This window comes from Doryrhamphus excisus, linkage group LG8 (genome assembly GCF_037039965.1).
Source record: "Doryrhamphus excisus strain RoL-2023G ecotype Guam linkage group LG8, RoL_Dexc_Guam_v1.1, whole genome shotgun sequence".
NCBI classification, from domain to species: Eukaryota; Metazoa; Chordata; class Actinopteri; order Syngnathiformes; family Syngnathidae; genus Doryrhamphus; species Doryrhamphus excisus.
The window spans coordinates 23,351,133-23,363,786 of NC_136364.1; the positions used below are offsets into that span (position 1 = coordinate 23,351,133).

A 12,654-nucleotide genomic window follows, 5' to 3' on the forward strand; every position below is an offset into this window, starting at 1 on the left:
AGCTCACTGAGGATCAGAAGGGATCATGGTTTCTAATCCCAGAGACGTGCCCTCGCATGGACACACCTCTGCCTTTGGTCACTGATCCGCAGCTTTGGATCCCCGCTGCTGAGAGCCTACATATACCAAATGACATTTGCAGCTTGCCTGGAGTGAGGCTGCGCTGCACGGGAACCCTGAGGCGCGTCCGTGCACGTTTGCCATACGTGTACATGATACATGCTGTATGTAAACGCATGTACTCCCATTAGAGGTCCTTTTACTAACACGCAGCTTGAGATGGATTTAGGACTTTAAAGTTTGATGTAATCCAGGTATTAAAGGGCTAGCAAAGGCAGTTCCAACAATAAAGCTTTCTTTGAAAAGGTTTGAAAATTGAAAAAAAATGTTTCTTGTACGTGGCAACGTAAGAGGATCAATAGTACATTCCATTGTGTTAGTTACGTGAGCTATCTTGGTTTACTGTAGCCCCCATCAAATTAGTCTGGACAAAGGATGATGAGTTTGACTGATTTCAAAGAATAAAAACAACCAAGTTTTGTCATCTCAGTTTTGTCATGCTCAAAGCAAATAACGACTGTCAACCAGTCTCCCAACGCAAGTGTAAATATATACTGTGGATCCCTACTGGCGTGCCCCAGCTACCGTATATATGATTCAGTTTTCATCAAAGATTTGCGCCAAAAACTGTTGCGGTTATCGTACAGAAATAGTCAGTTTGTGTTGCAACATTCCGCAAAATCAAGTGTCCAAACAAAGCAACCTAAACGTTGCTGTAATGTTTTGTATTATTTCCTATGGACAAAAATTGCCTCAGTTTTCATACTTTTCTGATTTGGTCTGAGCTTTTGGAACAAATTCATAACAAAACCAAGGCAGCGCTGTATTAATATATACTTTCCACAAATATCAAATATGGCTACGTGTCTGTCAGAAGGGTTAAACCATCTTACTCTTTTCACTCGTTCTTCAACAAGGCGATTAGATTGGCTTACCAAATGGCCTTAAACTTGAACACTCCTTACATTTAAATCTAGGATTTCCTTGGAGAATTACCCACAGTGCCATTTCCAAGCACTGCCGTGATTATAAATAGGGTTTGAGCTAATTAAAATTGGCCCCGTGTCCTGTGCCAGGGCCCATCAGATTACAGAGCATTCCTTTATTGCAAGGCTTTTTTGTCATAAGACCTAACTGATTGCCCCGAAGCAGCCTTTGATTTGGCCACCGAATCTGTGCCTCGGAGGGAAACGGATGAGCAACCAAGACCATCCGGTTAGGAACTCGGGACAGATGTAGCCGTTTGAAGGTGTCTGCAATCACCCGGCCATTGTCAGGGAGCGAGAGTCGCCCATGCGTCTGATGAGCTGCCGGACGCCTTTGTCTGCCGCCTGAGATCCAACACCAACACCAACAGAAGGTGATGCAACCAAGCGAATATAGACGACATGATAGGTAAGACGCAAACATTCTCTGCATTTACAAAGCAGGTGTAACGATGAATTGACCACTAAAGCATACCTTGCCCTCGTGGTTTGTGTTCATCTACACCCCCCCCCCTTTCCTCCATCTTCTCAGCACTTTTTGGCCAAAAAGGCCTCTTTTCTCTCTAAAATAGCCCATGATGCCTACTTGATGGCCCTCCACTTCTCCTTCTATGTCCGTCTTTCTCTGCCTATACATCAGTCCATCTCTCTTTATAAACACCTCCTCTGCTTGCCATCTCGCAACTGAGGGAGAAAGGGGTTTTGGGGAAAGAGGGGAGGGGGGAATTTAGTGTGAGCTAAAGAAAAAGGCAGGGGCCAGAGAGCAAGGAGAAGAGTGTGCATGAGTGCGGGATAAAATGAAGGAAGACGGAGGAAAACAGCCGGAGGAACGGGAGAACGGCATTGAAGGGGCATTGAAAGAGCTGCAGGGTTGTGATGCTGAAGCCGGGTATTGATTCAGGGTCCTTTGACATGCTAATTGGCTCGCTGACTGCTTTAACCGCTCCCTCTACCCATCAAAAAGGATGCTTTTCAAAAAAGAATACGGGAGAAGAGAGGAGGGTGAAATGATGACATATTCGTACCCCCAACATATGCGGAGCCGGCACCTGGGTAAACATCCATCATGGAAGTTGTCAAATTTGTGATGTGCTAATCGGTCTAGATATGCCAAAGGTGTTTGCATAAAAATGCACTTGTCAATTACTGTGTTTGACGGACAGGAAATGATATGCATGAGCACTAATGAATGGCAGTGAGACTTATCAGAGGATGACTGGATCGTTATCTTCTACTTTTTATGTTTGCGTTCAAGAATGACCCAGGAGGTTCATCACCCTGCTTAATTTGACTCAATATTTTATTTTTCTTGGCTTATGCTGTCCATCACGAGCAAAATAAATGATCTACTGTATAAAAAGTGAAAGGTTTTCCCTACCATTGTACCACTATACAAACTCAAAGACCTATGAATCTTTACCACTTTTCTGACCTATAAATGTTGTTAGAATGTTGTATTCTTGTGTTAACCAATGCCAAAGTTTCAGGTCATGAGGATGGTGAGCCCTCAAACAAGTTTGGGATGGCTCAAAACGCTCGGTTTCAAAAGGCGTGGTAAAACTCACCCTTTGTGATGTCACAGAGGGGCGGACATCCTTATATGGACGTGTCTGTAAGCAGATAGCTGTCAGCCCTCCCCCAAGCTTTGCTTCCTCCAACCTCTCCCAAGCTCGTAAAGCCGCATTTGTTTACGATTCCTAACGACGCCACCATCAGGCACAGCTGGGTATTATCGACTCATGTTTCCATGCATGCGGGAGTGGGCGTGCCTGGAGGCGGGCTGTGGGTGGAACACATTAAAACTGACCGTTTTCACAGGAACCACGAAATCCAAAAAATGACAGCTGAATAGGTGCAGATTGTGGAAGATCTAGAAAGCTTTGTTTGCTGGCCCCCTTTAATTACATCTTAGGTGCAGTGAGTGAGCCGTGGCTTTTGAATTTGGACATTTTCTATGCTGTGTTTAATAAAAGATGGCAGCGGTGATAATATACGTATTACTGTCAAGGGGAGGGACGGGGTCGATCCAGTAACGATATCAGTGTCATTTATTTCTGATACCAGTCCATGAACCATGTCTCTGTGCTGTCAGCTTGATGTTGGCAGTAAATGCAGCTAGAACAATATAACGAAATCTTTTTCCCAATATTTCAAATAAATGTACTCTTCTGATTTGTGTTTTCTTTGGGTACTACGCTTGGCAGTGTACACACATCCTAAGCTCTGTAGCCGGCGCTGTGGGAGCAGCAAAGCCATCAAGCAGGGTCACGCTCCATCACCGGTGGCTTCCTGCCCTTAACAGGGCACGGCCAGGAGAAAGAGAAGGGTGATGAGTGTCAGGAACTGTGAAGGAAACAAATGCCGAGGCAGGCCGGCGTGCCATGCAGGAAAAGCATTTCAGCACCTTAGCTAATGATGGCTGAATTACCGCCACCACCCGCGTCGCCCCTCCCTCTTTGACCAGGCAAGGAAAGATTTGTGCATTAGAGGGGAAATTCTATTAGAGGAGAAAAAAGCCGCTAGTTTGATACTTTAAATGATTTTTTCAGCATTAAAGAAGGTGCAGTGGAGGATTTAGGTGAAAAATGTTGTCGCTTTGGTGAAATCTTTGTGTCTATTCAGCAGCACGAAATGAGCCCCTTTGGTGGCGGGGTGAGTGATGAGTACATTCACCTCCACTGCTGGGCTCCGCTCTGCTCTCAACGTCTATGCGGGTGTGCTAACGCATACTAATGAGTGTGTACATCTGCAGTGCATATTTGCAAATAAGCTTCTACTTGACTGTATTATACACCGCTCACAAAAAGGGGGAGAGGATATTTGGCTGAACAAATGCACAGCGACTTTACAGCTGAAGGGAATTTGACCTGATCTAAAGTATTGTGAGTGTTTTCTGCACAACAGGTTGATTATCACACAGAGGCGTACACCATGCCTTTTTGTGCAAAAGATTCTCCACATTGTGTTTTATCCCTTCAAACAATAACAATATAGAGCCAAGGTCAAACCGCCACACCACTAACCACATGGACAGGCAGAACGGCGTGTACGTTCAAATTCAATGCATCCTAAAAGGAAAATGGAGGCAGTTTAGCGGAAGAGACATGTGGCAAACACATCCATTTAAAGACGAAGGAGCTGGAGGACTTAGTCTGTTTACATGAAGCCACCAGGGACCATCAGGCGAAATAGAATTAGGTGGTGAACTTGGAATTGTACTCCCAAGTGCATATTTAACGCTGTCATCAGATGAAGAGACAACGGGGGTGAACGTGCAAAGGGGATGGACTCCCTAAAACCTCTTCACTGGTGTCTCAGATAAAAACGTGTCCCCAAAACACACACAGATACACACACAGATACACACAATCACGCACCAACATCCAACTTTGTTGTGATGGAAAACTATCACGATTTAGACTAAAAGAGCCATTCAACAAACCTTGTTTACTCCAAACGATGTCGACTCAATGCAAACTATTAGCTTTGTTGCATTTGAGGCGATGCTAACGATGATACAGGATGTGCTGATTGGTGATGAATTGCATGTGTGAGCGTGGGAGGGGTTGGTGGGGGAGCTGACAGCTCCGTCTAAAAGGTCTGTCACCTTCACGCCTCAACCGCACTACGTCCTCAACAAACACAGCTCGGAGATAAACAGCTTGCATATAAACACGGAAAAAGCCGGCTCCTTTTCCTAAAAACAAACATGATGCCGACGTGGAAGTCAAATTGATGCCAGAGCCCTTCATCCTCCTCCTCTCCCTCCCTGACCAGACAAATTGTGATTACCGTCGCCCCAGAGTGACATATGTAGTCCACTAATCTCCCCTCACCCAGCAGCACATCGACGTCCTCTAAAAGTACGAACCCCCTCACCAGATGAGGAGCGAGAGGATGCCCTGACCCCCACCCTTCCACAACGGAGCAGGGAAATGCAAAAGTTTTTTTTACTCAGTGGCCCCTTGGCCCTCAGCGCCCCGGTTGCCCCTCTCTCGTCTGAGCCTGGAGTGGACACCCTCGCCAGCCGAGGCCCCCCTCCAGTGCAGACACGGACTCTACACAGCTGTCAAATCCCTGACGTCTTAATCAATCCTGAATCTGCGACCCTGTCAGACCGAGCCTAAGATGGATGCGGGAGGGGATGACCTCTGACCTCTGCCAGGGGTGGAGAATGCAACTACTATATGGTCCGGGACCCCCACACACCCACCCAGGAACACCAGCCACACTGCCCCAAACAATGATGGAGGAGGGCCCATTCATCCTGGGCTGGGAACCGGAGGCTGAGGTGCTTCTATGACCCCGCCCACACGCGCGCGCACGCATATGTATGTAACTTTTAACCCTTCACTCACTGCCGTTTACTTTCCCAGGCCACCGCTAGCACCGCTGCTAGCTAGCAGGCGTGCAGTATATACTGCAGTATATACTGCAGTATATACTGCAGTATATACTACAGTATTGTGTTTCCCAAATCAAATGGTAAAAATAACTGCATAAAACGTGTTAATCTAAGTAACAATGGTGCTTCTAAATAAAACAAATGAAACAAAGATGCTGGATGGCGGGGAAAATACATCCTCTATGGAATATACCAACCTTACAGACCTTTGTTTTATGGTTGTTGAATTTGAACAAAGACAGAAAACGCACGAGTTTTCATTGGATTTAGTGAAATACGTACGTATATGATCCTCTGTCAACTAGCAAGAATCCCTAACAGCAAACAAATTATTCCTGTCTGTTCTGGAAAATAGCTTTAGCAATAAAAAAAACAGAAGAAATTCAAGATAACAATCACCCTTCTTCTGCTCCGCAGGCTCCGGTGATGGATGGAACGTAGAACCAGTCAACATACCAGTCAAAAGTTTCCAAAGCATGAGGACGTGTGTCCAAACTTTTGACTGGCAACAGCGTACAAGCAAGAGGGAACGGGAATAATCTAGGTATGTAAATCCAATCCAACCGTCCAAAGATTCATTTTGAGGTTATATCTGTGTTGGCGGTACAGGAAAACTCGAGGAACCGATGAATGCGGTCATGTCCGCAGATTGAAAACAACCTCAGCCAGAGCGCTAAATGCTAGTTGTGGTTGGGGCTTCCATCTTGACAATCACCCAAAACAAACAGTCAAGGCAAAAAAAGGAGTGGTTGAAGAAGAAGCACATTAAGAACCGGCCCTTAATCATATTTAAGATTCTGATCCAAGGAACAGAATCAAAACCTTCAGGATTTGGACCAACACCCCTCCTGCTGACCGACCACTGCTTTCGGTACTTGGTTCCTCCACCAAGTACTAAGTCACTTTGTGCTTGATTAAATTAATTATCACCTTCGTTTGTAGTTTTTTTCTGATTTTTTGTTGATATACTGTCTCTGGAATCCATGAGAATATTTAACATGAATGAAATAAAACAGTCTCTCTTTTTCACGTTCTTAACACCGGGGTAGGTAACCTGGCCTTGGCCATCAAAACCCAGCAAGACTGGACGATCACCTGATTTTCCCGGGTGAGCACAAGCACATGTAGGCACAGAGGACCATCTGGGACCACTCGGATGGCTTTGCTGGGGCTCCCTCAAGCAGCTAGAAGCTAGCCCTAAATCACCAGTCCTGTTTGGCATGCAATTAGTCCGAGATAAAGACCGCCTCATAAATAAGGAGAGGCGTCCTTGTCGGCCTCCTTGTTAATCACCCATGCTCAGCCCATGACCCCCATTGCTGAGGCCTTGTGCTCATTTTGGGGGGTGGGGGGGGGTGCACCAGTAGACTATTGTGACAGAATCGGCATAAGTTTGTCTTGACTTGTCTTCACCCCAATAAACAGCCCAACTGTCTCCATCTCACGCCTGCTTATGTTCCTGCTCGTATCTGTTTAAAACCGCATTAAAACTGGATTAAAACTGGATTAAAACTGGATTAAAACTGGATTAAAACTGGATTAAAACTGGATTATACCATCCGCAATCAAACTCCTGGCCTCATCTTGTCGTCACAAGTCATCAAAGATGGAATCCCATTGCAGAAAATTCCCATTTGGTACTCAAATAAAGGGTAAAGGAAAACGCAAGGAAGGTTTCTTACCTTGGCATTCCGCACTGCGTTCCTCAAATCCGGGGTTGCACAAGCAGTTTCCGATGGGCACCAACCACTCTCCGTCGGCTCCACAGTACATTTTTGGAATTTCTTTCTCCTCCGAATGATCTACACATGATCCGCGAACCTCCACCAGGGAGGACGTATCTGCTCCAGTGATGGTATCAGGAAACTGGGCCAGGTTTCGCACAGCCAAAGGACATTTCTTGTAGAAGACCCTGACCGACACAAGGGCGATGCACGCGCCGACGTCCTGGAAGGCTAAGTAGAAGCCCTTCCGAGTCAGCGCACCGACATCGCGCACCTCCGTATTGAGCTTCATGATGCGATCTCCGATGTCCACCTGAGTGAAGCTCTCGTCTGCAGCGATGGTATCAATTTTGCCAAACTGGTTCTCTCTAATGTAGCGCTCTTTGTCGTTGTTTGACTCATAATAGTAAAGATTGAAGGTTTCCTTGCACGTTCCCATCAACCCGGGAAGGCTGTTGCAGTCTCGAAGGGTGAACTTGATCTCGATGTAGACCCGCTGGGCACCGCCACGAGGAATCCAGTCCGTGCGGAGCCAGTTGTTCTGGTTTGGCTCCATGACGTTACACACCTGGTACGTCCGGATGGGAATGTTCTTCTCATCCATGATGCTCACCTCCTCCCACTGTAAAAAGCCCACCACCAAAAAGGTTACCAGAGAGCTTTGGACTATCTGTGAGATCACATGACTCCAATTTTATGCAAGTTTAAGTACACCAATCAATGATTGTTGAAGTAATGATATTTATGATGCCAACACTGTACATACGTAAGTATGAGCTGCTCATGTCTGGAATTACACACGCTTGGCAAAAGAGCACGCAGGGGAGATTAGTCAACTCATCAGTCTCAGCAGAGCCATTCATTGATGGCCAAACTTCATGCATATTTTATGAATTGCACCTAATAGGCGTGTTATGTTCAAATTCACACCCATAGCGATATTGATATTCATGGGTTTTGCTTGACTGCGAGAGAGGAAATGTGTAATTACAAAAATGCTTAAGTGATGCCTTTCTTCAGCTACTTGGGGAGTAATACTTATAACCAGAAGCCAAAAAGCAGGATTATATGGCTGCTGTCTGGAACCATGCAAATAGCCTCATATACGTAAGCCTGCTTTACATATGAATACCTGGTAAGACGTTGGAGGCTGAGACACACACGTTCATGTCATAGTAGGAGGAAACCAGGATGGCGGCCGCCTGAATCACATCCCCCAGTATGGCGGGATGGGTTTTTGTCAGGGCCTCCTTTATTTTACATATGATCAAATTCCCTTCTTGATATACGTAGCTTCACTTCACTACCTCCAAGGATTCAAACGGTGTTTCACAGCATGCGTCTTGTCCAGAGCTTGGCTGCGGGCATTAAAACCATAATAATATTATTTGAGGAGTGAAGGATAACCCTTCACCTGTCACATTCAATTTGGTCCCTTATCATACACAACTTTATTTAAAGCTTCCATAAGGTCAAAACATACACTACTTCCATCCTTCTATTTTCTATGCCGCTTATCCTCGCTATGGTCGCGGGCATGCTGGAGCCTATCCCAGCTGTCTTGGACGAGAGGCGGGGCCCACCCTGGACTGGTGGCCAGCCAATCACAGGGCACATATAGACAAACAACCATTCACACTCACATTCATAGCATGAATGCTAACCTAGCATGTTTTTGGAATGGGGGAGGAAACCGGAGTACACACTCCACACAAGCGGAGAAAGGAAAATCCAGGTCTTCCCGATCTCCTGACTGTGTGGCCTACATGCCCACCAGCGTGCAGCCATACGGTACAGCCATACAGTAGTTAGTATATGATAAATATGCTCTTCCACTACGTTGCTTCCCTCATGTTGCCAACTTTTATTGAGGAGTTAAGGTTCCACCTTTACCTGCTAACAGGGAAGTGGGAGAATAAGATGTAATAGTGGATGAAATAATACTACTATGTAAATGTAAATGTAAATACTGAGGCAGTCAGGACCTATCAATGATTTCCTTGTGATCCGATGGCCTATTGAAAACTGGAATTCTCTTTTCTCTGGGTTCATCCTCTCCAAATAACACCATGGATACAAATTTGTTTAGTGTTCACAAAGCATCACGTGATTACCTTGAGCCCATGATTAAACTTACAAAGGGGAAGAAAAGACAGTAAGACATTTATTGAACAATAAGCAGGATGTCTGCTATTTAAACCTTTAAAAGTCAATTTAGTTATTTAATGGTTTGTATTTATCACAAAATAGTCATCCTTTTCCATATAATAAATAACCAACAGAGTATGTTCCCATCACAGGTCCCCTGTCTGATTGGATGATGGACTAAACTGACTTGCAAAAATCAACCAAAGATCAGACTGACATGCGGCTCACCTTGTTCTAAAAACATTATTACCGCATAATCATCATTTTTACCTCATCAAAGCCACTGCAGACATCTCATTAGAGCAGGAATCGTGCTTCAACCTGCCCCGTCGAGGGAAAGCTCAAACCCCTCCGGTGGCGGTAGCTGAACCCCGCTCTACCCACTAGCACTCTATACTCTACCCTGTATTCATCCATTCCACAGGACCTTTCCCCTAGCAGCAAGCCGGCCTACCCCCAAATCCTCCCTCGCTATGGTAGAAAAGGATATAAAGTTTCTCCACAAAGGCCAATTCAATTCACTCGTCTATTCAGGAAACCTGACGCCCACTGCAGGATCACCCTCTGACCGTCACAGGGAAGGGGAACAAGGAGAAATGGAAGTGCGTCTGAGAGGGAACTATAAGGGGGTTCCAGAAGGTCTTCATAGGACAGGATAGCCGTTACCTTTAAGATCGCAGTAAATGTACCTTGATATCCCCAAGGCAGACAGCACATAATACACAATACATAATCTGGGATCCCAGGGAAGGCTTCATCCGGATAAAAAGTTCCCAAAGAGCATTGTGTATTTATTTAGTGGTCTCTTCCAAAGATGCTTCCAATGGAAGAATAGATATTGTTTTCATTTTGCACAATAAGGGAGCATCGTTCTCACAAGGGGATACTTGTTTGCTGTACTTACCCCCCCTTCTGTCGGATTGGCCACCCATCCCAGCTCCCCCTGTGCGGCTCTGGAGTCCAATAACGTGACTGGAAAACAAGAACAGGAGAAATGAGCGCGCGTTCTCAGCTTTGACAAACGTGGGCCTGGAAAACAAAATATCATAGGAGCCATATTAAAAACGTATCCATGTAAATTACCCCAAAGAATAAGAACTTTTGATTGAGTTTCATTCAATTAACAAAAAAGAATGATTTTGTCCATTTCCTTAATATCTGCTACTGAGGAAACCATTGTATGTCACAAAGACCAAAAACTTTATATTTATATTTGCAACACTAATACATGTTGAAATGTGCAAGGGTGTCCAAAGTGCAGTTTGGGCAGCATTTAAAGGCCCGAGGTTTGTTTTTTCCTGTACAAATACAACTAAAGAAAAACAAAAACAGCAGAATTTTCAAAGACAGAGAAAGTTACGAATAACTAATAATAATAGACATATTTTGTGTGTTTTATATATATATTGCATTCATTTTTATCCTTATTACAACTTAAATAAATACATAAAAATACCAAGGTGTTTCTTGTGCACTCTTTTGATTTTTTCCAATAAGTCCCTTGTGGTAGAAAACGTTTCACTTTTTTCCAAAAATGTTAATAATACCATATAAGCAAAAAAGCAAAAAAAGGTGAAAAATAAAGCAAGAAGGCACCATGCAAAAAGCAAAAGCTGAAATGTACTGGAATATGATACTACAATGTATACACTACTAACTTTTTGATTTAAAAACTATATCAAATATCAAATATAGAACATATAGAAAATATAACAGGATACAAAATATAACATTGTGTTTGTTTGGTACAACAACTACAACATTTGGAATGAAAATATGGCTAACTCTATGAAAGCATGACATTTGTTATATGAAAACAGCCGTTCTGCGTATCTATATGTGCCTATCTATATCTGCCTATATATCTATATGTGCCTATCTATATCTGCCTATATATCTATATGTGCCTATCTATATCTGCCTATATATCTATATGTGCCTATCTATATCTGCCTATATATCTATATGTGCCTATCTATATCTGCCTATATATCTATATGTGCCTATCTATATCTGCCTATATATCTATATGTGCCTATCTATATCTGCCTATATATCTATATGTGCCTATCTATATCTGCCTATATATCTATATGTGCCTATCTATATCTGCCTATATATCATACGTATGTACATATCCCCAATGACGTTTATAACATGGTGTAAGTATGCCATGAAGGTTTTAGGATTAAAAGTCCAAATCTAATCCCAGGAATCTTCGGGACGATGCTGAGTAACATCCTAACGTTTCGGGTGAATTATGGCATGCAAGTACTTTACATTGGACGGTAAAGTATCAAGTAAATGTACACGTCTACGAAGTACACACTCTCCATGTGGCCAAAATGCATAAATAGAATAATTCAATCCGGCATGAATCCGAATTGATGCGCAAAGTGCAGAGTCGGAAAGGCTTCAGTTGAGAGCAGTTTTGCCGGAATAAAGAGTATAAAAGTTCCCCAGCGTGTCCGTGTCCGTGTCCGTGTCCGTGTCCGTGTACTTCCAGCTTGAAGTACACGCCAGACGCCGTCTTACCTTCATTGGGTGGGTATGTCCGAGTGGGAGAAACAAGTGTAGAAATCACAGAAACAAGAAAGGCAACCGTGAACAAAATCCCCGCCATGAGTGCCATTTGTGCCTCCGTCTAGTTTTCCTTTCTTCTTTATTCTTTTTTTTGGAAGTTGTTCCTCTTTTCCTTTCGGGTCCTGCTCTCTCCCTCCCTCTTCCCCAGTGGAATAAGGATGGAAGCGGACACCAGCGAAAGACCCACTCGGCTCTCCACAGGCTGGAGGTGGGTCTTCTCTGACGTGTGGAGACCCCGTCAATCCAAATAGGAGAGGGGGGGCCGGGGGGGGCGGGCGGCGATACAGGGGACTTGGTATCGAGACGATACCAGGTGCATACAGGGTAGGGATACCGATATTTGTTTTTTCATGAAAATGCTATTTTATGATTTTGTGGGTTCCTTTAGTCTTAAAAAGAAATAATGATTCCTTTTTATTACAATCAAGTCAAGCCAATAATGCAACATGACAAAAAACATGCAACAATATACACTAAGTAACAACATCAACAACACATTAAATGTAAAAAAATAAAAATCAGAGATAAGACTGAAAATATCGATATCATCGTACTAGAACCTACCCGGTATGACTCAACCATTGGTATCGACACTGTCAGTGTTTGGATCGATCCGTCCCTCCTGAAAGTAGGAGGATTGAAGGATGTCCGGATGGAGATGGACTGGTGACATTTGACAAGCTATCATAACATTGGGGGGGGGGGGGGCATCGAGTGGCATTTAGGATAAACTACATCACAAAGATGC

The 12,654-nt window shown here is 44.1% G+C and overlaps 1 protein-coding gene and 1 long non-coding RNA gene across 2 annotated transcripts in view; one reads left to right on the forward strand and one right to left on the reverse strand.

Annotated features, from left to right (window-relative positions):
- The window catches only part of epha4l (eph receptor A4, like), a 43,774-nt gene extending 31,645 nt beyond the window's left edge, over positions 1-12,129 (reverse strand). The window contains exons 1-3 of the mRNA XM_058080079.2: positions 11,859-12,129; positions 10,228-10,295; positions 7,134-7,797 (exon numbers count right to left, since the gene is read on the reverse strand). Of these exons, the coding sequence (XP_057936062.2) occupies positions 7,134-7,797; positions 10,228-10,295; positions 11,859-11,955 (829 nt within the window). The 5' untranslated portion in view covers positions 11,956-12,129. The remainder of the gene's footprint in view (positions 1-7,133; positions 7,798-10,227; positions 10,296-11,858) is intronic.
- On the forward strand, positions 1,406-6,769 carry LOC144899690 (uncharacterized). The gene is made up of 3 exons (XR_013628031.1): positions 1,406-1,455; positions 5,869-5,995; positions 6,501-6,769. It is a non-coding gene; the product is annotated as an uncharacterized LOC144899690 (long non-coding RNA).
- Positions 12,130-12,654: the final 525 nt, after the last annotated feature.